The 26,518-nt window shown below is 40.8% G+C and overlaps 1 protein-coding gene and 1 non-coding gene across 4 annotated transcripts in view; one reads left to right on the top strand and one right to left on the bottom strand.

Moving 5' to 3' along the window:
* Nucleotides 1-26,518, top strand: part of DHX15 (DEAH-box helicase 15) — a 382,063-nt gene that overhangs the window by 302,443 nt on the left and 53,102 nt on the right. The window contains exon 2 of one of the 3 annotated variants that reach the window (XM_078394048.1): nucleotides 5,504-5,585. In XM_078394048.1, coding sequence (XP_078250174.1) covers nucleotides 5,515-5,585 — 71 coding nt within the window. In that variant the 5' untranslated portion in view covers nucleotides 5,504-5,514. Of the gene's footprint in view, nucleotides 1-5,387; nucleotides 5,586-5,645; nucleotides 5,860-26,518 lie in introns of those variants that run through there. The other 2 variants (XM_020780429.3, XM_078394049.1) reach the window with 2 other exon arrangements.
* LOC140707906 (U4 spliceosomal RNA) lies at nucleotides 24,472-24,615 on the bottom strand. The gene has a single exon (XR_012088040.1). It is a non-coding gene; the product is annotated as a U4 spliceosomal RNA (small nuclear RNA).

The raw sequence follows: 26,518 nt of genomic DNA on the forward strand, positions 1-26,518 counted from the left end.
ACTTTGTCCCCTCAGAACTCTATCCTTTGAGCTCAGGACAAGCTAGCCAACTGGTCCCAGTTTCTGCTTGACATAAACTCCTTCCAGAAATGGTTTCCTCAGAGCCTGTCCCTATCTTAGCCCCCCAATCTGAGCTTAGGAGCCTTCCCACTAAGCCTTATCCCTTTGAAAATCCCTAGGAAGTTACCCACTCCTTCCACTCAGATTTCCTGACTAAAATATATTTTTATGCTCTGGGAACCTTTCTGTTTCTAGGCGTTACTGGATCAAATCAGATCCCACCGCTGCCACCACTTATGTGGTGATCCCCTCTGAAGCCTCTATCTCCTCAGGTCTTCACAAGGTTCTCGCCCTTCTTCTTTCTTCGCTGCCACCAGGTATTGCTATCTCAATACCATTCAATCAAGGAGACATGTGTTTTGAAAACTTAAATAATTTATTATATCAGGGAAGTTGACATATGATTAATATTCAATAAGCAAATCACTGGTTGCTAATCACTTGTATTTGTATCAGTCCTACTCTAACTTTAAACTTATACTAACACTCTGTTCCATTCAGAGTTCATACAGATCTCTAACTCACTCTAAGATAACTTTTAAGTTTCACACTGTCTCTCACTCACAGAATCTCTCCTCACGCTCCATACACCAGCCTTTATATCCAGCCGCCTCCCCCCTTGGCACCGCCTTCCATCCACTCATTGGCTCCTTCTCCACTGCTCAGCTGTGACGGACATGTGAGGGCAGGGCTGTTTGCTGCAATAGGGTTCAGGGAATACTACCAAATTTGTAGATTACACAAAACTGGGTGAAATAGTTAATACCTTGGAAGAAATGAACAAAATTCAAAAAGATCTTGACTGGCTTGAGCAGTGGGCTGAAATTTAACAGGAATACATCCAAAGTTCTACACCTGGGGTGGTGGGAAAAAATGCACAATTACAAGATAGAGGATAATTGCCTCAGTAATACTACGAGCGAGAAGAATCTTGGAATTGTTGAAGATCAGAAGCTGAATATGAGCCAGTAGTACAATATGACTGCAAAAAAGGCAAATGCTATTTTAGGATGCATTAACATATGTATAATCTCTAAATCCCATAAAGTCCTTGTTAGGCCTCATCTAGAGTCCTGTGGCCAGTTCTGGATACTACACTTTAAAAAGGATGCCAACAAAGTGAAACAAGTCCAGAGGGTGATCAGGGGACTGCGAACCATGCTCTATGAGGATAGATTGAAAGAAACTGGCATGTTTAGCTTTGAGAAAGGAAGACTTAGGAGAGATATGATTGCTCTTTTCAAATACTTGAAAGACTGTCATACAGAGAGGCGGGATCTGTTCTCGATTATCCCAGAGTGCAGGACACATAATACAGTGGTGCCTTGACTTGCGACCATAATTTGTTCCAGAAAATGGTTGTAAGTCGAATCAGCATTTCCCATTGAAATGCAGTGAAACCCGATTAATCCATTCTGGCTGTTTGTTGGTTGTATGTAGAGGTGCCAGTTTCAAGTCGAAGCATTCATTCCCATAGGAACAAATGTAAACGTGGCTAATCTGTCCTCTCCCACTAGGGGGAGAATTTTTCTTCTTCTAAACTAATACGACTTAGGTTAAAAAAGGGCAGGAAAGGAGGGAGGGAGGCAACAATGGGAAAAAGAGGAAAGAAAGAAGGTCATCACTGGGGCACACAGACTCCTCAGACAAAGGTTTGTGCTGTTAAGCACAAAAAAGACAGACAGACAGACAGACAGACAGACAGACAGACAGACAGACAGACAGACAGACAGACAGACAGACAGACAGACAGACAGACAGACAGACAGACAGATAGATAGATAGATAGATAGATAGATAGATAGATAGATAGATAGATAGATAGATAGATAGATAGATAGATAGATAGATAGATAGATAGATAGATAGATAGATAGAAGACAATTCGGGGGAGGCAGTTTGGAATCTAAAACACCTTTTAAACCAAACACTTTTAAAACCAAGCACATTTTAAACCAAACCTGCACCTTTTAAACAAAACACATTTTAAACCAAACCAAGCATTTTTTAAACAAAACACATTTAAAAACCAAACACATTTTAAAATAAAAAGACTTTGGAGTCTAAACCCCATTTTACACCATGCCAGCCACGGCAGCCCCACACAGAAAATGTTCTGATTTTAAAACAAAAAGACTTTGGAGTCAAAACTCCATTTTACAGCATGCCAGCCGCCACAGACCCTTGCAGAAAATGTTCTCATTTTAAAACAAAAAGACTTTGGAGTCACATATTAAACTCACACATTTTAAAACAAAAGAGAGGTCACACCCTAGGACCCATCACAGCACAGAAACACTACCCCCCAGCTCAAAGCCATGCTGCAAAAACACCCAGAACAGTTTTTAAAAAGCAGAAAACAGCACCTTACTGCCCTGCAAACACACACACACTCACTCTGAAGCAGAAGGAGGCAGTTCCAAAGCCTAGAACGAGGACGCACACTCTCTTAACTGTTGGGCTGAAAGAGCTACAAAGCAGCCTCGTCGCCACCTAAAGTTAGAAATTTGAATTTCCCTCCTTTTCCCCTGTTTTTTTTTTCTGTTCGTAAATGGAAGCTCCGGTCAGAGGAAGAAGCAAAATTTTGGGACCGGAGCTGGTCGTAACTCGAAATGGTCATAAGTAGGGACGTTTGTAAGTCAAGGCACCACTGTAATGGGCTCAAGTTACCGGAAGCCAGATTTCAGCTGAATATCAGGAAAAATCTCCTAACTGTTAGGGCAGTACAATAATCCTTAGTTACATTATTGAATTTTTGCAGTAAAAGCTGATGATGAACAGTGTAATAGGCAATAGAAAGTTCAACAAAAGCTACCTTCTCATAGAACCAGTTTCTTAAGATAAAAAAGACAGATTGCAGCAATGTATGAAAGTGGATGGCAAAAGGGGAACTGATTAATCTGTCTGCATTTAGAAAGACTTGTGTGTTGGGGCATGTTGCTATGTGAATAATAATATGCTCCTAGTGATAACACTAGTGCATATGTTTGTATGCTGTGATACAATGGTGTAGTGCCCCTGTTCCCCCCCCCATAATTAGTTAGAATGGGGCTTCCAACACCTGGGCTTATAAAGGCTCTGTACTTCTGCTTTAGGGGTCTACTTGGTCCACAAATATACCCAAGATGTGCTTACTGCTTAAAAGACTAATTTGAAGTATCTGTGTGTCTCAGAATCTCTCTGCAGTTCTTAAGCACATTTCTTCAGCCAGATCACAATTATTATGAAAGGCAAATTATGCTTTTTGTCTAAAGAAAAAGTTTGAGAGGGCAAGGAAGAAGGGGGAAGAGAGGCTAAAGGAAACTGCAAAAAAGACAAAGAGGAGGAAAACTAAAATACTACATCCCATAATTCAAAAGGTCTGTCTTGAAAAAAAGAAATGGCCTATATTCTGCAGAAGCTTATGATATGATAAATGTATTATTATTTTTATGTACTACATGATTCATATGTGTTTTGATTGAGATACATTTCAAGTTACCTCACAAATAAGCCTTGGAAGAATTTGAAGATGCATAGATTGCAGGGAGAGAATAGCTTTTTCTTTGCTAGTATCTTTGCACAAAAATGTTAAATAGAGAGAAAATAAAGAGAAGGTGACTAAATGGATAAAAGGATGACAGACTCCTTTGAACAGGAATCCTATGATGAAGAACCGGTAGTTCTAGAAAGCAAAGTGAGAGCTGCTCTAAAAGCACGAGGAAGAAATAAGCCATCAGGGTAGATGGAATACCAATAGAACTGCTTCCAGCCACAGAGATTGATTCTGTCAAAATCATAACAACAATATTCCACCATATATGAAAAATAAAACAATTGGCCTACAAACAGAAAATGATCAATATACATTCTAATTCCTAAGAAAAGAGAGATGCCAATGAATAACTACAGGACCACTGCTTTGATTTCCCATGTAAGTAAAGTGATGCTCAAAGTGCTGCAACAAAGGCTTTTATCTTATATGGAGTGAGAAATGGCTGATGTTCAAGCTGGATTCATATTTCAAATACAAACTGGACACTGGAGAACAACAAAAAATTTCAGATCAATTTATGCTTTATAGATTACATCAAAGTGTAGATCATGAGAAACTATGGGTTGTTCTGTAAGAAATGGGTGTGCCTCAGCACTTGATTGTCCTGATGAGTAACTTGTGTTGTGGACAAGAAACTACCATTAGGGTAGAATATGGAGAGAGAGAATGGTTTCCTACAGGAAAGTGGCTCAGACAAGGGTGTATTTTGCTGCTTATATACTAAACCTGTATACATAACATATACAGAAAGCCAGACTAGATTCAGAAGGAGGATGAGTGAAAATTGCTGGAAGAAACATCAATAATTTAAGATATGCAGATGATACCATTTTATTGGCAGAAAGCAGCAATGATATGAAAAACTGTTAGGGAAAGTGAAAGGAGAAACTACCAAAGTAAGACTACAGTTGAATGTTAAGAGGGTGAAAGATCATGACTACAGAACTACACAACTTTAGAACAGATACTGAAGAGATTGAAATAAGGATTTTGTACACCTTGATTAATGAAAGTCTCATGGATCCAAATGGAGATTGAAGCCAATAAATCGTAACTAGACTTGGAAAAGCCACAATGAAGGAATTAGAAAAGATTATTAAGTGTAAGGATGTGTCACTGGAGACCAAGACTAAGATCTGCCTACTGTATTTCCAATCACCAGGTATGGATGTGAAAGGTCGATGGTAAAGAAATCTGACAAGAAAAAAAATGATTTGTTTGAAATGTGGTGCTGAAGGGTAGCCTTGCAGATACTCTGGACTGCCAGAAACATGGGAAGAAGCGAGTCCTAGAGCAAATCATGCCTGAACTATCTCTGGGGGCAAAAATGCTGAAATTGAGGCTTTCCCTACTTTGGGCACATCATGAGAAGGCAGGATTCTCTGGAAAAGACAATAATGTTTGGAAAAGTGAAAGGGAGCAGGAAAAGAGGAGTAACAAATACAAGATCGACTGACTTCCTAAAAGAGAGACCACGGAATTCTATCTGCAAGAGCTGATCAGGGCACTGAAGGCGGGACATTTTGAAGATTACTTGTTCATAGGGTCCCCATGAATCGGAGGCGACTTGAGGGCACATAGCAGCAGCAGCAGCAACAACAACGAAAACGTTACTGCCCCGACGGGAATGAGTTGGTATGAAAACATTTTCAACTCCTTTTCGGTCTCGCGCTAAAAAAAAAAAAAGTTGTAAGGCACAGAAACTGGAAGAAGAACGAATCGGCATGACGGAATGACGGAACAAGGGTGCGCAGGGAACAGTTTCCTAGACGGACTCTAATTGGGTAGCACCATAGTGCTTCCTTTTTTCCCCGCTTTCTATGCGGGGCAAGTTTCTCCTCGGGGTTGCTCCTTCCTTCCTGCCGCCATTTTAGTTGATCTCGCTCTCTCTCTCTCTCGTCGCCCTCTTCGCTGCCACCATGTCCAAGCGCCACCGTCTCGACCTCGGGGACGATTACGGTTCCAGCAAAAAGCGAATCGCCGCCGACGGGTAAGGAGCAGCCGTTGGCGCAAGGCGAGGGGGAGGGAAGGGGTTGTGGAGGGAGAGGAAGGGAGGGAGGGAGACATTCCCGCCCGCTGGAGAGAGCGGTCCCCGCCACACACACGCGCGCGAGACATTGTTTTGCGGCGCTGGAGCGGCCGCATTGAGGTTAAAGAGCGGGTAGAGACCATGGGCGGGGCGCTCCCGTGTGTGCCTGAGCGAGATCCCTAAGATTTTGGAAGCTGGCGAGTGTTTTTCGGCCCTTTTTAGCCGCTCTCTGGAGGTAGGCCGGCGGTCGGGCTTGGCGGCCTCTTTGTTTGGTGATCTCTGGCTTTAAGTCTCTGTTTCTGAGCCGGGCTCTCATAATTGCCTACAAACACCAGAGTTCTGGCGGCCTCGGTTTTGTCTTTAATGTAAACGCCTTGAAAGCGAGTGGCTTTAAAAATGTATACGAGCAGAGTTGAGACTGTCAAGTTGAGCACATGTTTTGCTTGCAGAGGCCCAGGTTTCGGTGGTTGGCGTCTCCGGGTGGGGTCGGGAAGCGATTCTCTCTGAATGCCTAGAAGCACTTTCTGCACTTCCAAGTTGATGGTTCTTAGCGAGAGAAATCAGTTGTCCGATTCGGTGCACGGCTGTTCCTCTCAAAAGAAATTGGTGGGTGGGTGGGACTATAATTATTGCGCAACAGGTAAGATGCTGTGGAAGAAACATGAGGTACCTGAGATCATCTTGGTGTATAAATACACATGTTGAAAAATTCGTATTTTAAATAATGAGAGTGTAGGTTCAGCTATAACCGAGGCAAAGGCATAGCTGTAGGTCAGCACCACATCCTTATTGGTTCAAGCTAAACATTCATTTGTTCGCTATTCTATGTTTATATAGTGGCCAATATGATGACACGATATAATCCATGTGCTAAGTATCAAGTTGATAGCTTTCTCCCATATTGACCCTTGTGCCAGCAACTGGTATTCAGTATCTTATGGCCTCTGAATATGAAGGTTTCATTTAATTGTAATTTTTATTAAACAAATTTAAGTGCAATTTCTCCACTTGATTCTAGCCATTTGAAACAGTCCAAACAAGTGACACTCACATCTTATGACAGCAAGTTCCATAAATCCAATATAACTTTACTGAAGCAGTATTGCCTTTTATTTGGCCTAGTTCTACTACTAATCAGGTCACCTAGGTGAGCTGAAGTTTTGTTACCAGAGGGAAAAAAATTAATCCCTATATCATTCAATTTCTCTCTCACACAGGAATGGTATTTCCAATTTCCTGACCATTTGTGTTCTTTCTTCTGCACCTATTGCAGCAGTAGGATATATCTGGCAGCCAGAATTATGCACAATATTGCATCAGTAATTGGTTTTGCAGCTGTAGGTGTGGAGAAAATATAGATGGGAAAATGCATGATTTATCTGAAATGTGAACTCACAGAGTTTAAGTCATCATCCAGTAGACATTTTACAGGGAATAAGTCCCATTGTATTCATTGGAAGTTCTGAGAGTTCAGTAAGAAGTTTAAGCTCTTGCTCTGCCCATTGGTACATGGTGGCATACAGTCATCACTCTGCTCATGTAACTATTCCAGAATCAGATTATTGTTAACTTTGTGTTTATACTGGAAATCGAGGAGTTGGCTTTTATTTTCTTCTCCTTTATGTATTTTTTCAACGTTTTTGAAGTCAGGTCTCTCTGTTCCTGTGGTGTAACTTCTTCTGAAGGCATTAAGAAGTCTGGCAATTTGGTTTCTATGTTTTTAACAAGAACTGTGGTAAATTCTCTTCAGCATCTCTCCTGGTCTGCAGCCTATCACATGTGGAATGACAGATGTAGTTTGCAGAATTGTATGGGTAAATTGTGAGAATTATCAGTAGTCTCAGCTTCTAGGAACGTATGGTCCTTAAACATCACACTAATCAGTTATAAACAACATACCCTCTAATTTTCACCACGTGCTGGGTTCTTTCACAGTCAGAACCTAACATGATTGCTGTGTGGAGAAAGAAAAGAGGGAATCGGAGTTGTGCACTGCCCTCCTTGGTTATAAATAAAAACAACCCCTTGCTCACATCATTTGTCTGCTTTCAAAATGTCTTTTATTCAATTTATTATGTGTTTTCCATGTTTTGAATTCTCACTTTAAAAATTGCAAAATTTTGGGGTTCAGATTTTATGATGGAAGATACAAATAAGTCATTCTCTTGCGTTCCTAACCATGAATTTTAAATACCTGTATTGTTCACCTGTTTTTAAAACTAATTTAAAGTGATGTTAGTCCTTAGTAACTTTGAGAACCAGGAGACATTTTGAAATTTAAGGTCTTTTCTTTCTGCATTTCAACTGCATCCCGTAGACATGCACAGTTTCAGAGCTGTCAATATAGTGATATGGCATATTTTTGTGTTTGAGCAAAGTTTCTTGTATGGTATTACAAGAATTACTAGGTATTTGATCATTTGCACCCCTCTAAACAGTATAGTAGTCAAGTTTAAACATAATTAAAAACAGCAACAAGAACCCTCCCAGAAGCTCTACAGAGCATTGTACCGGATTATAGGGAGGTTCCCTTCTAGCCATAGCAAATGCTGTCTTGATGGCAGTACACTTGTGACCTTGATGCTTTGTTTTAAAACATTCTAATATAAATCCTGCTAGATTATACAATCAGGGAAGGCCAAATGAACAAGTGGTAGCAGCTTTGTAGGGTGTCACCTTGTGCCCAGTTATTTCTTGATTGCACTATTGATTGTGCAGTGAAAACTGGTGGACAGCAAAAAGCACTTGTTAAAAGCTCTTAAATGCACAATTACGCATGTGCAGAGGGACTGCCCTTTGCTTAAAAAACAAGATTCCAGTTTCTGTCCAGAAACTGGAACCTGGTGCTCCTCTTGGCAGCCAGCTGCTGAGCCTAGGATGACAGTGACAATACAGATGCTAAACTGTAGAGTGGTAGGTAAATATTTCATTATTGAGGAGGTAGTTCAGTTTGTACATTCAACTTATTTGTCCAGTCTGCAGACATCTGTGAAACCATATTTTTTCAATATGGAATTTTCACTAAACACACCTCACAAAAGGACCAACGAACCACTATGAATCTCTTAACAAAAACCTAGGAAAACTTCCCTGAGGGAGGCATTTTGCCTAATTGCATTTGTCACTTAGCAGCCTCTGGTGCTTTGCATACAGAGGGCCCATTGATACACAAGGGACAGAATACATGATTTTAGAAACTTCCCCTGCCAGAAGGCACATCCTACTGTACTACCATGGCTCAGCAATCCATCTTAGGAAAAATGGTCCATTCCACATATTAAGACGATGTTGTAAGAAGCAGAACACTTTGCATTCTCTTGAGTTTGCAAACAAGGGACTCCTTTGTGCCATGGCTCTGAGATGACACCATGATACAGTATAAAGACTGTTACAACTTAAATAAGACAGTTTTTGACTTTATGAAAGATCTGACACCATCATCATTATTTAAAATATATTTACCTCCCCTTTCTCCTTAAGAAGGACACAAGGTGGCTTACATCATTAAAAGAAAATATTGAAAGCTAAAAACAAGTATACAAATATTAAAAATGGTCAAATACCAAAGTAAAAGTAAATAAAAACAACACCAAAAATGCATTCAAAGCAGCAAGGCACAACCATCCACTCAAAAATCCCAGTGAGGCAGCCAGTCATTAAGAGAGAGCTTGCCTGAAGAGAAAGGTATTTGCTTGTCAAAGGACAGCCAATATAGGGCCAGCCTGGCCTCCTGCAGAAGGGAGATCCAGTCTGGGAACAGCAACAGAGAAGGCCTTCTCCCAGGTCCCCACCAAACACATCTGAGAGGTTGGTGGAACTGAGATAAAGGCCTCTCTCCTGATGATCTTAACAGCCTGGCCGGCTCATAAAAAGAGATGCAGTCCTTGAAATAGCTTGAACCCAGGTTGTTTAGGGTTGTATAGGTTAGGATCAGCACTTTGAATTGTGCCTGGAAAGGAATTGGCAGCCAGTGGAAGTGCTGTAACTCGTGTTATGTGATTCCTGTGACCAGCCCCACTTAGCAACCCAGCAGCTGCATTTTGGACCCGCTGGAGTTTCTGAACTTTCCAAAGGCAGTCCCATGTAGAACATGTTATAGTAATCCAGGAGAAATGTAACAAGCAAGTATCATTATCAACATTCCCTCTAATTTTCCACCAGTACTAAGCAGAAACCCCACCCCACCCACCCCCCAGCACACTGAAAACTTTCCTTCCCCCTTGATCCTTTATATTCTCCTCCCACACTGGTAGGGTTAGCTCCTCTTTCTCCTTTCCCTTTCTTTCTTCTACCAGGTAGACTTCTACTTTTACTTCTTTCTCCTTCAGTTCCTTCTCATCATTTTCCTCAACAACTAATCCTTCCTTTTCTTTTCACTCTCCCTCTTTTCTCTGATGCTTGTAATTGAGGGGACAGCTCACTCTCACTTTTCTCTCTCTTGCCTATTCCTCCTTCACACTACAAAGGCACTCCTGGCCACTGCTGAAACCTGGGCATCTGGGCTTAGATACAAAACCAGGAGCACCCCCCAAGCAACTTACCTGTGTTTTCATAGTGTGTGAACCCCATCCAGCATAGGTTGGATCTGTATACCTGATCTTCCTTTCAACTCACCAGGAGTACCTCTTTCTTGTCTTAAATTTCAGTTTATTCATTCTCACCAAGTCTATTACTAACACCAGAACTGATCTAGAACTTAAATATTTTCCTCAGATTTAGATGGAAAGGAGAGCATTTGGTGTCATCTGCATACTGGTGACACTGAACACTAAAACTGGATAACTTATCACAGTGGTTTCCTGTAGATATTAAATGGCGTAGGGCAGTGGTCCCCAACCTTGGGCCTCCAGATGTTATCAGACTTCAACTCCCAGAAATCCTGGCCAGCAGAGGTGGTAGTGAAGTTGTAGTCCAAGAACATCTGGAGACTATCTTCTGGGAGTTGTTGTCCAAGAACATCTGGGGACCCAAGGTTGGGGACCACTGGGGTAGGGCACAAAACAGAATCCTGGGGGACACCACAGACCAATAGCCAGGATGTCAAACAGCACCACCTTCTGAGTTCTTTCCTCCAGGAAGGACCAGAGCCACCATAAGACAGTGCCTCCAAGTCCCATCCAGAGAGATGGGCTAGAAAGATAGTGGTTGGTGTTATTGAAAGTTGCTAAGAAGTCCAGCAGAACCAACAGGGACATAACTCATGTCCAGTTCCCAGCATCAGTTACCCACCAAGGTAACCAAAGCAGTCTCCATCACATAACCAGACCTGGAACCAGGCTGAAATAGATCTAGATGATCTGTCTCATCCAGGAACCCTAAAGCTCAGAAGCCACAGCCCACTCCAGCACCTTGCCCAGAACTGTTAATTATTCAGTATTGTGGGGTCCAAAGAGGGCTTTTTGAACAGTAGTCTTACTATATTGTCTCCTTTAAACAACTGGTGTTTCGGTTAGGGTCAGAGTGGATTTCATTTAAATCTAGTCAAATCACTAGTAAGACACAATTTAAGTCATGATTTTTAAATGTAAAGACTCATTTTTGCTGGTAGTTACAATATTTAATATTTGCAGCCAGATGAAGATTTCATATTTAGAATAATAACCTGTCAGATTAGTAAAACAGGTACACCAGAACTGATTTTAGTTTAGTAGGTTAATCATTCATATTTGGAGAACTACTTAAATTATTTTAACTTGAACAATAACATTATATAGCATACGTATTTTTGCATTTGCTTAAACATCAGTGTTCATTAGCTGAAGTGGTTAAACAAAATGTTTTTTAAAAAAGCCAGCTATCTTCCAAATAGTCTTCAAATCTAGCATTTAAGTTACAGTAGGACCCACCCTCATCTGTGGAATTAGAATCTGCTGTATCACTTATCTGCTACCTGAAAATACTAAATATTGGGGCCCCCAAGTACATACAGCCACTCCTCACTTAACGACCTACCTGTTGACTGTTCAGATATACAACCAGTGCTCTAGCTTGGGGAATCCCCTTTCTCAGTCTTTGTCTCATTCCGCTGCCAAACCAACCAGGACAAATGCCTGAGCTTCCCAAAGTGGGCCTCTTGCCCCTTGTGGCTCTCTGCTGCTGCTCTTCCGGCTAGCTCCAGCTCCTTGCTTCCATCTTTAAGCTCCTCGCTCATGTGTTTATATGTATTTCTAGGATGTATTTGCCAGAACTGGCCACTAGAGAGATCCTGAGACCATGCAGTGTACGTATAGCATTTGCTACATCCACATTTTTTGGCATCTGCAAGGAAGCTTAGAACCAATCCCCCATGTTCCTGCTGTAAAGTGTTCATTGTTTGTACATAGATTTGCAGAACAACAATGGGATCGAGGTCTTTTCCTGAACTATGTTTATTTTATACAATTTTTACTGTGAAAAAGTGCATATTATCTCAGTTTGGATAACTTGGATTAATTGAATTAGGTTACCAAAATGTACAGTGGTGCCTCGCTAGACAATGATAATCCATTCCACTGAAATTGCTGTTCAGCGAAATCATTGTCTAGCAAAAAGCATTTCCTCATTGGAATGCATTGAAACCTGTTTAATGTGTTCCAATGGGGAAGAATCGTCGTTGTCTAGCGAAGATCGGCCATAGGAAAGCCGCTTTGCGAATCACCAATCAGCTGTTTAAATTGCTGTCTTGCAAAGTTTAGGTCCGGATAACACCTGTTTGCAACCGTGGAGGGAGCTGTCAAAATCATCGTCCAGCGAAAATCGGTTTGCGAAGCAGGGACCAAACATTGTCCAGTGAAATTCCCCAATAGGAATCACTGTTTTGCGAATCACTATAGCGATCACAAAAAGCCAATGTCTAGCAAAAAATCTGTCATGCGGGGTAACTGTCTAGTGAGGCACCACTGTAAATACTGCATGAATATACGGCCTCATGCTCCACGTTGAGCTCTATTTCATGCTGCATAACCTTTAAATTATAATGTATCTTAAAATGAAAACTTTTTAGATAGATTTTCCTCCCAAAACATTTAATGAAAACAAATCTGATTTAAATATTAAAAAATCCAATTTAAATGTAAAAAAATCTTATTTAGGTATACTTTTTTTTATTTTAAAAAAACAGTGAATTTAAACCACCCTGTTTAGGGTAAATAAAAATCAACTATTTTCTAAAACCTCAAATTGATTTAAATACAATTTAAATCACTACTTTTTTTAAAAAGTCAGTAGTAAATTAATTTCTACCTGGTTTTAATCCTGATTTATCATCTCTTTCTCTTTGATCATATATGTTGCATACTATGACCAGCCCCAACCCAGGCTTGTCACTTTTTAAAATAATTTCACAGTAACCTGTTTGACACCAGCAGTTAACCACAGCAGACTCAATGGCTAAAGAATGAAAGTGACATACAGTGGTGCCTCGCTTAACGAGTGCCTCACTTAACGAAGAATTTGCTTACCAATGGGTTTCTTTGAGGAATTTTCCGCATCGTTTAACGATGTTCTCTATGGGGGATTTTCACTTAACGATGTCCGTTTTCGCTCATGTAAAAGTGCCTTAAACTGTTTAAATGGTCCGTCCAATGCTTTTCAATGAGAGAGAAAAAAATTCACCAAAAATTAACGAAGACTCAGAACAACACCAAATTAAGTTTGCATAGGTTTCACGAGGTGGACTAACGATTGCAAGCATTTAAAACAGGTTTCAAACAGTTTAAGACACTTTTAAAGGAGTGAAAACGGACATCGGAAAGCCATTCAAATGCATTGAGTCGGCTTCAATGCATTTCAGTTGGGGAACCGCGTTTCGCTCAACGATGTTTCCTATGGCGATTTTCACTTAAGGACGGCAATCCGTTCCAATTGGAACGGATTAACCGGTTTTCAATGCATTCCTATGGGAAATGGTGTTTCACTTAACGATGTTTTCACATAACGATTTTTTAATGGAACCAATTAACATCGTTAAGTGAGGCACCACTGTATTTTTGTTACATAAGAACACCGACTTGGGAACAGATCTAAGCTTTAGTTCTTCAGGTACAACAGCTCTTTTCTTCAGTTATATTCTCCTTCTCATCACATTCTATCCTTCCCCTTCAGGCTCCCAGATTGGCTGGGTGGTGCATGTAATCAGCTTATCAGGTTGCTTTCCTGTTAAGCAGATTGTTTACGGTTCTCATCACACATACTTTTTTGCCATATCCTTCACTATTGTTACTGATCTGGTAATGTTGATAGGTGCTGTATTGACAGGTAAGGTATTACAGTGGTGCCCGCTACACGCTTACCCTGCATGACATCAAAATCGCTTGACGATGACTTTTTTGCGATTGCTATTGCGATCGCAAAACGATGGTTCCAGTGGGGGAGATCCACTTTACATTGATTAGGAGCCTGCTTTGCAAACCGTTTGTTTGCAAAACAATATTTTTTCCGGCTCTGCAAAATGGCTTCCCTCCGCAAAATGGCTTCCCTCCCTTTTCAAAATGACTGCTTTCCAGACAGAAGCTTCGCATTACAGCGATTTAGAACAACTGATTGGTGGTTGTCTATGGGCAATCTTTGCTGGATGATGAGGTATTTCCCCCATTGGAACGCATTGAACCATTTTCAGTGTATTCCGATGGGGATTTTTTTTTTTGCTTGACCACGATTTCGCTTAACAGCGATTTTGCTGGAACACATTATCGTCATTAAGTGGGGCACCACTGTTATTAAATTCAAGCTATTGACTTAAAAGGCTATGAATAGTTTGGGACCTTGATACCTGTTAGGGTGTTTCTTATGAAAATCTTCTGCCTGTTCCATCCATTTCTCCCAGGCTTTGATGCTGGAGGCAGCCACCCAGAGCAGAGGCCAAGCAAACTACAGTGGTGCCTTGCTTTATGATTGCCCCACATTACGACAAATTCGCTTAACAACTATCTTTTTGCGATCACAATTGCGACCGCAAAACGATGGGGGAATTTCGTTTTGCGATGATCGGTTCCCTGCTTCGGGAACTGATTCTTCGCAAAACGATGTTTTTCTAACAGCTGATCGTCGGTTTCAAAATGGCCGCTGGGTAATTAAAATGGCTCCCCGCTGTGCTTAAGGGTGGATTCCTTGCTATACAGGCAGCGAAAATGACCACTGTATGGAGGATCTTCGCTGGACGGTGAGTTTTTACCCCATTGGAACTCATTGAATGGGTTTCAATGCGTTTCATTTTTTTTTTCTTTACGATGTTTTCACTTAGCAGCGATTTTCCTGGAATGCATTATCGTCGTTAAGTGAGGCACCACTGTACAACTAAGAATGAGGCCTTCACCACCACCTTGGTGGTGGCCACAATACTTTGGAATGTTCTGTCTGTGAAAGTATGCCAGGCCACCTCTCCTAAACTTTAGAAACCTCATAAAAACAGCTTTTTTAAGAGGCTAAGAATGTCTCCTCCGCCCCTCCCCAGAAAATTTTTTTATGCTGCCATGTCTGTCATTTTGTTTGGCATTTGTCCTTGCTGTCAGGGGATTTCCTTTGTTTGAATTATATATCTCTTTCCTTGGGGGTGGGTGGGGTCGAGAGTTTTTTAATTTGTTGTGGCTTGTTACTAGATGGGTGGGAAAGAAAGAAGTAATTTTACTTCATCTATTTTTGTTAATACGAAAGGCACAAATGTCTTGCAGTTGTAATCTGTCATATATCATTTTCTAGTACAAATGTGAGCAAAATTCAGGATATTCAGATCCACTTTCTTTCCTCCTCCTCCTCTCTTGCACTCGCTCACTCTCACCCCGCCCCCAACTGTCACCAACAGAAATCAGATTTAAAATATATGAGAGAATTTTCAAAGAGAGATGGCTTTAGTCTTGTTTTTAGTCCAGGATTTTTTTTCAGATGCCAGAATTAAACTGATCTCATTGCATTTCATTAAAATACCCACTCCTTTAAAAAAAGAAGCATTTACACCTTTAAAAAATTAGGATTTATTTAAGATGAAAGGATTTGTTTTGTTAATGATTGTTAAATATTTTAGAGCTAAATACCCTTGTTAAGGTCCTGAAGTTAACTTAAGGTCTTTCTCCGTACTTTTTGGGGAAAGGTTAGGGAACACATTGCTGGAATGTGTTTACCTCTGATTTAGCAGCTCATTAAAACAAACAGCATTTGATGTGAGTCAGGCATTTGATTTTGCTAGTTCAAAATGCCCGCATTATGCTTCATTTTTACAATGCACAGTTGGGCTCCTGGAATGCCTAATATTGGTAATATGTAGTGTATGTAGTTAAATTTTCCTTAAAAAGCTTTGAGATTACAATTGGTTAAATATTTCAACAACTAATGGAGAAATAAAGAAATAAACATTTTAGATTTTGACAGTATAATTACTGTAGCCTTCGAAATGGAAGTGTCAGTTAAGTTAGTTTGGCCAGATGACTTTTCCTCAAAATTCTGAACTTCCCTGGTTTGGTTTTGTTTTGTTTGGTGACATGCTTTCTCTTTTCCTTTCTTTCCCCTCCCCTATTCTTAATGTTAATTTATTTTACAACCCAGTATTATATGGCTTCCACAGAGAGCCAGAATAGATTCTAACTGTCACATAAGCAACTGCATATCACTTGAGGGCATAGAACTGGCAATATAGTATTTGTATCCATTCTAAGTACAGTGGTGCCTTGCAAGACGAGGTTAATGCGTTCCGCAAAAATCGCTGTCAAGCGAAATCGTTGTTAAGTGAAACGCGGTTTTCCATAGAAAAGCATGGAAAACCGGATAGTCTGTTCCAGTGGGAACGGATTGTCATTGTAAAGCGAAAATTGCCATAGGAAACATCGTTAAGCGAAACACGTTTCCCAAGCGAAAACAGCCGTCTAATGAAACAGTGACCATTAAAAAACCCGTTTAGCGAAGCAAACCCAAGCTGTCAAAAACATCGTGAAGTGAAAAACAGGGACCTAAAATGTAATCATCTTGTGAGGTAAGGTCCCTAACATTGTAAAGCGAAAATTGCCCATAGGAAACATCGTTAAATGGAGCGCAAGATCGCTCTGAAAACCTCATCGTAATGCGAATTCGTTGTTAAACGAAGCAATCGTCTAGCGAGGCACCACTGTATGTGTCTGAAAGAGTAATTTGGGGGTTTTGAAACTTAAATGGGTGAATAATAGACTGTAGTTGGCAAATAAAACCTGTATTTAAAGTAAGGGGGTAACTAGTTAAGGAAATCAGTTAATTTTTTTTTGTTGCATCTGCATGAATGTGCATATAAATAAAAGTTTTTTTAAAAAAATTCTATAACACACTCATACATACAAAACAACCAAAAAATATAAAACAATCAAAAGACGTATAAGGCAAACAAAACATAAACTTATACTGATTATATGATTCTGACTACTACAGACCTTATGCCCTACTCCCATGCTAAACCACACTACAATATCCATATGTATTTATGCATATTATATTTCATATCCCTATTTCAAATATTTAGTTCAGTATCTAACATCCTAAATTTATAGTAATTTTTACAGATTCTTTCTCCTGCATTTTCATCTATCCAGTTATATTTTAGAGTACAGTGGTGCCTCCAAAGATGAATGTCACACGTAATGAAAAACTCGCAAGATGAAAGCATCTTGGGAGCTGTTTGGTGACTAGCAAGAGGGGAAAAAAATCATCTTGTGAGGCGCGGTTTCCCATAGAAATGCATTGAAATTTAATGTGTCCCTATGGGCGAAAAAACTCAGGAAAAAAACGAGTCAGAACAAAGCCCCAGAACAGCTGGACTCTGTGTGACCAGAGTGCCAAACAGCTGAGAGTCGGCAGCCATTTTGTGGTCATCTCCACTCCCCGCTTTTCAGCTGGTCACACAGAATCCGGCTGTTCTGGGGCTACCAAGGCACTGTGAGGACCGGGGCTCGGTCTACAGTGAGTGACTTTGGATCTTATTTGGAAAGATGTGGCTAAAAGTGTGTTTGGATATTAATATAAAGATGTCTGAGAGCCAAAACACTATACTTACCCTGTTTCCCCAAAATAAAATAAAATGAAAATAAGCCAACATTTCCCAACATCAGAGTCTTTTCCAGGGAATCTTCTCTTCTCACGAGGTGGCCAAAGTATTGGAGCCTCAGCTTCAGGATCTGTCCTTCCAGTGAACATTCAGGGTTGATTTCCCTGCGGACCTTTGTTGGCAAGGTGATGTCTCTGCTTTTTAAGATGCTGTCTGGGTTTGGCATCACTTTCTTACCAAGAAGCAGGCATCTTTTAATTTCGTGACTGCTATCACCATCTGCAGTGATCATGGATCCCAGGAAGGTAAAATCTGTCACTGCCTCCCATATCTTCCTGTTCTATTTGCCAGGAGGTGATGGGACCAGTGGCCATGATCTTTTTGATGTTGAGCTTCAGGCCATTTTTTGCGCTCTCCTCTTTCACCTTCATTAAGAGTTTCTTTAATTCCTCCTCACTTTCTGCCATCGGAGTGGTATCATCTGCATATCAGGTTGTTGATATTTCTTCCGGCAGTCTTAATTCTGGCTTGGGATTCCTCCAGTCCAGCCTTTCACATGATGTATTCTGCATATAAATAAGCAGGGGGACAATATACAACCTTGTTGTACTCCTTTCCCAATTGTGAACCAATCAGTTGTTCCATATCCAGTTGTAACTGTTGCTTCCTGTCCCACATATAGGTTTCTCAGGAGATAGATAAGGTGGTGAGGCACTCCCATTTCTTTAAGGACTTGCCATAGTTTGCTGTGGTCCACACAGTCAAAGGGCTTTTGCATAGTCAATGAAGCAGAAGTAGATGATGTTCTGGAACTCTCTGGCTTTCTCCATGATCCAGCACATGTTAGTAATTTGGTCTCGAGTTCCTCTGCCCCTTTGAAATCCAGCTTCTACTTCTGGGAGTTCTTGGTCTACATACTGCTGAAGCCTACCTTGGAGGATTTTGACCATAACCTTGCTAGTGTGTGAAATGAGTGCAATTGTACAGTAGTTGGAGCATTCTTTGGCACTGCCTTTCTTTGGGATTGGGATGTAGACTGATCTTTTCCAATCCTCTGGCCACTGCTGAGTTTTCCAAACTTGCTGGCATATTGAATGTAGCAGTTTAACAGCATCATCTTTTAAGATTTTGAATAGTTCAATTGGAATGCCATCACCTCCACTGGCCTTGTTGTTAGACAAGCTTTCTAAGGTCCACTTGACTTCACTCCAGGATGTCTGGATCAAGGTCAGCAACCACACTATCAGTGTTGTCTGGGATATCCACATCTTTCTGGTATAATTCCTCTGTGTACTCTTGCCACCTCTTCTTGATGTCTTCTGCTTCTGTAAATGTCCCTACCATTTTTGCCCTTTATCATATCCATCTTTCACAAAATGTTCCTTTCATATTTCAATTTTCTTGAACAGATCTCTGTTTTTTCCCCTTTCTATTATTTTCCTCTCTATCTTTGCACTGTTCATTTAAGAATGCCCTCTTGTCTCTCCTTGCTATTCTTTGGAAGTCTTCATTCTATTTTCTGTAACTTTCCCTATCTCCCCTGCATTTTGCTTCCCTTCTCTTCTCTGCTGTTTGTAAGGCCTCATTGGACAGCCACTTTGCTTTCTTGCCTTTCCTTTTCTTTAGGATGGTTTTTGTTGCTGCCTCCTGTACAATGTTACGAGCCTCCATCCATAGTTCTTCAGGCACTCTGTCCACCAAATCGAGTTCCTTAAATCTGTTCTTTACTTCCACTGTGTATTCATAAGGGATTTGGTTTAGATTATATCTGACTAGCCCAGTAGTTTTTCCTACTTTCTTCCGTTTAAGCTTGAGTATAAGAAGCTGATGATCAGAGCCACAATCAGCTCCAGGTCTTGTTTTTGCTGACTGTATAGAGCGTCTCCATCTTTGGCTGCAGAGAATATAATCAATCTGATTTCGGTATTGCCCATCTGGTTATGTCCATGTATAGAGTCACCTCTTGTGTTGTTGGAAAAGAGTATTTGTGATGACCAGCTTTTTCTCTTGACAAAACTCTATTAGCCTTTGCTCTGCTTGTTTTGAACTCCAAGGCCAAACTTACCTGCTGTTCCTTTTATCTCTTGACCCCCCACTTTAGCATTCCATTCCCCTATAATGAGGAGAACATCTTTCTTTGGTGTCAGTTCTAGAAGGTGTTGTAAGTCTTCATAGAATTGGTCAATTTCAGCCTCTTCCGCATTTGTGGTTAGTGCATAAACTTGGATTACTTTGATGCTCAAAGGTCTGCCTTGGATTGAAATCATTCTGTCATTTTTGAGATTGTATCCCAGTACAGCTTTTCCCACTCTTTTGTTGACTATGAGGGCTTTTTGTCGTCATTTAGTTGTGTCCTACTCTTCGTGACCCCATGGACCAGAGCATGTGAAGCCCTTCTGTCTTCCACTGCCTCCCGGAGTTGGGTCAAATTCATCTTGGTAGCTTCAATGACTGTGTCCAACCATCTCATCCTCTGTCGTCCCCTATTCCATTTCTTCTATGGGATCCTTGCCCACAGTAGTAGATATGATAATCTTCTGAATTGAATTTGCCCATTCCCGTCCATTTTACTTCACTGACGCTCAGGATGTCAATGTTTATTCTTGTCGTCTTCTGTTTGACCACATCCAGCTTACCAAGGTTCATAGATCTTACATTCCAGGTTCCTCTGCAGTATTCTTCTTTGCCGCATCAGACTTCCCTTTCACTTCCAGGCGTGTCTGCAGCTGAATGTCCTTTCAGCTTTGGCCCAACCACTTCATTAGTTCTGGAGCTACTTGTACTTGTCCTCCACTCTTCCTCAGTAGTATGTTGGATACCTTCTGACCATTGTCATATCTTTTAGCCTTTTGTTTCTGTTCATGGGGTTTTCTTGGCAAAAATACTGGAGTGGCTTGCCAGTTCCTCCTCCAGATTGATTGCGTTTAGTCATAACTCTCCACTGTGACCTGTCCGTCTTGGGTGTCCCTGCACAGCATAGCCCGTAGCTTTTCTGAGTTACTCAAGCCCTTCGCCATGACAAGGCAGCAATCCATGAAGGGGAGAAGAAGATTACATGACTGTGTTTGAATAAATGTAGATTGTTGTACATGAAAAAAATAAAACATTCCCTGAAAATAAGCCCTAATGCATTTTTGGAGCAGAAATTAATATAAAACCCTGTGTTATTTTCAGGGAAACATGGTAAAACCTGTAAAAGGCTTTTAGAGTTACAAAAATGTAGAGGAATAAGTACTGTAGGTTGCAAGAAGTAACATTTTGTCTTAGGTAGCAACTACTAGACGTTCCTGGTTTGGGGAGACTGATTCACAAATATTTATTTGATCACATGACACAAAGGGAAATGCGAATCCATCTACAGTCCCACTGCCCCAAATCCAGTTTTTCTCTTCTCATGGTTTTTTTTATTTACTACAAGTCAGTTTACATTCATTTATCAAGCATGTGATTGCTTGAACTGAAGTAGAAAAGCCATCAGAAACAATAAGCAAAGTTTATTTTTTTCCTTTTTAACTGCTAAGTAGAATGTTTGTTTTTTTAGGGAAGTCCAGTCATTGCATTTATATCCAGGGTATACATTGTTATGTATACTTTGTTATATAAAGAAAGGAAGCTGACTGCCGAAGAATTGATGCTTTTGAACTCTGGTGCTGCAGGAGACTCTTGAGACTCCCCTGGACTACAAACCTATCTGTTCTGAAGGAAATCAACCCTGAGTGCTCACTGGAAGGACAGAGCCTGAAGCTCAGGCTCCAATACTTTGGCCATCTCGTGAGAAGAGAAGACTCCCTGGAAAAGACCCTGGTGTTGGGAAAAAGTGAAGGCAAAAGGGGAAGAGGACAACAGAGTAGGAGATTGTTGGACAGTGTCTTCGAAGCTACCAACATGAATTGGAGGCAGTAGCAGTGGAAGACAGGAGAGCTTGTCATGCTCTGGTCCGTGGGGTTGCGAAGAGTCGGAAATGACTAAACAACAGTACTTTATTATACTTAGTAAAGTGCTGCAGAGAAAAAAAATGCGAGACAGGCAGAGTGTGTTTGAGAAAATCAAGAGAGGAAACAGGTTGGGAGAAACACTTTAAAGGCTGAAGTTTTACTGATAATTTTTATAAAAACTATTCAGTCCCAACTAATCAATGAGGAAAGGACAGGGGGGGAAATCCTTTTACTCTCTGCACCTTATTAAGGAAGCTTCTTTGAACTCCACCTCCTATGGGCACTTCAATAGATTTGCAGATAAGGTGCAAAAAAGGCTTTTTACCTCTCTTTCATTGTGGCCACTTAACCCTAACAAACTTTAATTCCCCAGTGCAACATCACAGCATGTGGATCAAGCAGATTTGCATTTCCCTCATAGTACAGCTGCACCCTTAGAAGAGTACAAACTTTTTTTCATTAGCTATGAGCAGAACTGCAGGTTGCACAGTGAAGAGCTGACATAGAACATTACATTCTCGTATCAGTTTCCCATATTTCTTCCCAGCAGGTAGATTCTTTATTGTATGTCATCATCATGATGTATGTTTTCTCGCCCCCAATTTGATACCATTGGTCTGAGTGGCAGGATATATAGGGGAAAATAATAAACAGGATATTTAATTTTGTAACTTTCTGTGTCTTTTACACAGACACACATTTTGTAGGTCCATTTGGATTGTTGCTGTCAGTGGCATGGCAAATGGCTTCCCCATTCACAAAATGGCTACTGAAGTGGAGTTTGGTCAGTCAAAGTACATCTCTAAGAATGGAACTCCTCCCAAAATTCCAGGCAAGCACACATAATACACATGCCAAGACAAAACCACGTGAGTGGGTTCCAGTATAGGGAATGGTGCTACATTTGATTCTTTTGAAAGAAGAGTCTAAGGGTGAATGTACAAAACTTTTACTTAATGGTAACTGTGTTTTTTTTTTTTCTATAACATCTTTTGTAGGACTTAAAGGGTCTTGCAACTTGAGATAACATAATGAACTGTCTATTTCAAGTCCAGTCTCTGTCACCATGGGTTCCTACCAAATCTCTCCCAGTTGGTGGGTTTGTGGAGGGCAGTGCTGCAACTAGCACACAGAGTTCCACAACAGGGTGACATGCTCACTCCCCTTTAGCCGACTTCTCTAGGTCAGGTGTCTTTGGGGTATGCCATTACAAACCATTCTAGGCCCTCTGGCTCCGACAGATGGACATTAACACACACACACACACCATCTACGTTCTCTCTTTTTCCTCTCTCCCCAATATGAAGGCTTTAGTGCTGGTTTGTTCTTCTATCTGTCTCTTTGATAGAGAGTTTCATCTAGACCCTCTCCTTGGTCCAGGTGAACTCTGTTCAACCTCACCCTATTGGGAAGTCATCTGTTTCCTTTTCCTGGCCCTCCTGATCCTTGCCTTCTCTTCCTTTTCACCCCAGTCTAACCTCTCTTTTATTTCCTCCTTGATTACAACTCCCTTCTGTTCCTTTCCCACCATCAAAAATCCTTCTATGATTGGCTCCTTTTCCTTTCACACCAATGTTCCCTCAACGTTTCTGTCCTGCTGCACAGGAGCCTTGCTCTGTGTGCTTAGGGGTGGATGGGGCTTCATTCAAAATAGGAAGTAAACTGGCTGCCCCTGCAGTGTTGATGGAGTTCTGGGCAAGCATGCACAACTTAGAGTGAACATTTTTCCCACCATTTTCTTGCCAGGCTATGGCTCTCACATCTCAGTGGCCTCTTTTCCCTCACCTCTTTCTCATGTAAGGGTTATATGTGTATCTCTCATGGGAGGTAGGCGGCCCCCCCACAACCAATTGGTGGACAACACACTCTTGGAGCCAGTGGTTTCTGGTACCACTTCCTCACAAACACAAATACAGTGGTGCCTCACTAAACAATTACCTTGCATGACAGTTTTTTCGCTAGACATTGACTTTTTGTGATCGCTCTAGTGATTCGCAAAACAGTATTCCTATGGGGGAATTTTGCTGGACAATGGTCCTTGCTTCACAAACCGATTTTCGCTAGATGACGATTTTCACAGCTCCCTCCGTGCTCCCAAAACAGGTGTTTTCAGGACCTAGGCTTCGCAAGACAGTGATTTAAACAGCTGATTGGCAGTTCGCAAAGTGGCTTTCCTATGGCCGATCTTCGCTAGACAACGATGAGTCTTCGCCATTGGAACACATTAAACAGGTTTCAGTGCATTCCAATGGGGAAATGCTTTTTGCTAGACAATGATTTCGCTAAACAGCGATTTCAGTGGAACAGATTATCATTGTCTAGCGAGGCACCGCTGTAAATAAGCCACATAATATATAGAGATACTGTAAGCAATGATACACAATATTTCCAATAATATATGAAAACCAGGCAGAATACATATGAAATGGATGAAGCATATCACTGATTGCCCTTTGGCCTCCTAGTATATCCCTTACTATGCTGCTTTTGCTAGTTGACTGACTGAAAGGTGAGTGAAAGGTGAAGAATTGTATGTAGCCAGCCACTCATCAGTTTTGTAAACTGAAGAATTATATGTGGGGGTCTAGAACAGCCCTAAGAAATTATTGGGGCTGAAAGATTGCACATAAAATTGGTAGTCTGCTTTGCAATATAGTTCAGAAAAAAATTAGAAAAGGCCATGTGGTCCTTACACAATACAAATACAAGAGCAGGTGATACGTTTATTAGACCACTAAAAATGTTCAAACAGCCAGCTTTCGATGTTAATCCATCTTCTTCAGGCTGTGTGCCAACATTTTGTGGATAATGCAGGGGGAAAATATATGAGAGTCTCAAAAATTCATGGCAGATGATTGTGCCAGGTTTGCTTCTTAAGATGAATTTTCTAATTTTTCCTGAACTGTTGAGGATACCTGTTGAGCCACCCAGAGCACCATCTAGAAGAGAACATGAACTTTTAACATCAGTCAAGCAGGACTGCAAACTGAAGACAACATCCATTAGACAAGTTTTCAATTAGCAATAATCGCGCCTTGGATTAACCTCATTGGCTATGATACTGCCACTGCGCAAAGGTTCTACCATTCAAAAGGGGGTCGTTATATCCCAGCAGCCCAAAAGCTCTTCCAGGCAAAGGTGGTCAGCCAGATGCTCTATGGCACCTTTATGGGGCCTCCACCCAGCAGTTTTGACCCAATAGAGCGGGTTCAGTCAAAATTCCTTAGAGCAATACTTGAAGTCCCAAGATGCGTAACGAATGCACAAATCCGTTTAGAAACTGGCTCACTAACAATGGTAACCAAAATTGTACTAGTCTTCCTTCAGTACTGGCTTAAAATAAACTTCCAGCTACAGGGATTAACACATCTACTCCTAGAGGATAATTTCCAATCGAGCTGGTTAAAAGCGGTCCTAAATAAAAAACTCCTCAAGCAATATTAAGCATGCAATGGGATGAAGCAAAATCAGCCCTAAAACAGAGAATAATGGATATGGAGAGACAGGTAGATTTCAGTAGATGCCCCAATTTTAGAGCAATAGACACGCATAAATATCGTCCGCTCCCTATGGCCTACCTGTCACAGCTTGAGACATATAAGTTTAGGAAAGCCTTTACTCTGGCCAGATGCGAGGCTTTCCCTTCTGCGGTGTTGGAAGGCAGATTTTAAAAATCCCGAGGGAACAGAGATTCTGCCCTTGTGGATCGAATCTATCGAGCACATGATGCTCAGGTGTAACAGGCATAATAAGATCCGAGGAAAATATATTACACCTCTCTTAAAAGATATGGCAGGTCAATCGGATTCAGACTACTGTGATCAATTGTTAACCAACCAAAATAGGATTACTACAGAACTGGTAGCGAAATTTTGGGCGACATGCTATAACAGACAGAACAGACAGCTAAACCCTTAGACCTTGGTCTTACATTGCTATATTTGCTGTTTTAGATATTTTACCTTTGTATGTCTGGTATGGCTCTTTGTAGTGCACGCCAGTCTTTGAAGTTTTGTATTCAATTTTGTATGGCTTGATGCAGTAACAATAAAGTATGTATGTATGTATCCATTAGACAATACAATTTGGCTTTCATTTGGCTTCTCCTAGTGGGCAGACTAAATTTTAATCCCAGTTCTTTGATGGAAGTTTATCACTTATTTTCTCCCTAGCCAAATAGGAACCTTGCTTTTCAAAACGAGGCAATTTGGGGAGGAGGAAAATGCAGATTAATTGGTGTTTCTTTGTTTGAGAAGTTGGAGGAGTAATCCAGCCAACTGCTATCTGGGGTGGAATTTGAAGTTATACCCCAGTGGCATTTGTAGTTTGCATCTGAACTCGCACTAAGTAGCAGACCTGGCACAATCATCTGCCATGATTTTGGGGACTATTCTGCACTATCCACAAAAATTTGGTGCATGTCTAAGAAAGACAGATAAATGTCACAAGCTTTTTTATTTTTTAGCTTTTGTATTTTTTAGTGGACTAATAAAGCTATACCCATTTGTGCATTTTCTTTGCAACATGTTGGCCTCTCAGTTAAATATTTTTATTTACAGAAAAATATTTTTAAAAGGTCAGAAGGGGCAGGAGTTTGCCATGTGGCAAGGAATATCTGCAAGCATGGTGATATTCATGGACACTACACTGGTGATATGGATATTTTTAAGTTGTAAACTTAACAGTTATATTATAGCCACCATCTAGTTTGCGTACTTTTTGAGGAAATCTCTAAATTGACAAAGTGACAACTTGATTGAAATCATTGGTCCACTGGTCAGTTTGAAAGCATTTCAGGAATCTCTGCAATAAGGCCAGTGATGACAGCCTCCCTGAGAGACCATTGGTTTCACACATACTGTTTAAAAAAACAGAGAGAATAAATCCGCAGGGAGGGGGACACAAAAACTAACAGCCAAATATACTGTGAGCTACTTGCATGATGTTGACTGAATAACTCTTCTGCTAGAAGTAGAATGAGT

This window comes from Pogona vitticeps, chromosome 5, assembly GCF_051106095.1.
Source record: "Pogona vitticeps strain Pit_001003342236 chromosome 5, PviZW2.1, whole genome shotgun sequence".
Taxonomy (NCBI): domain Eukaryota; kingdom Metazoa; phylum Chordata; class Lepidosauria; order Squamata; family Agamidae; genus Pogona; species Pogona vitticeps.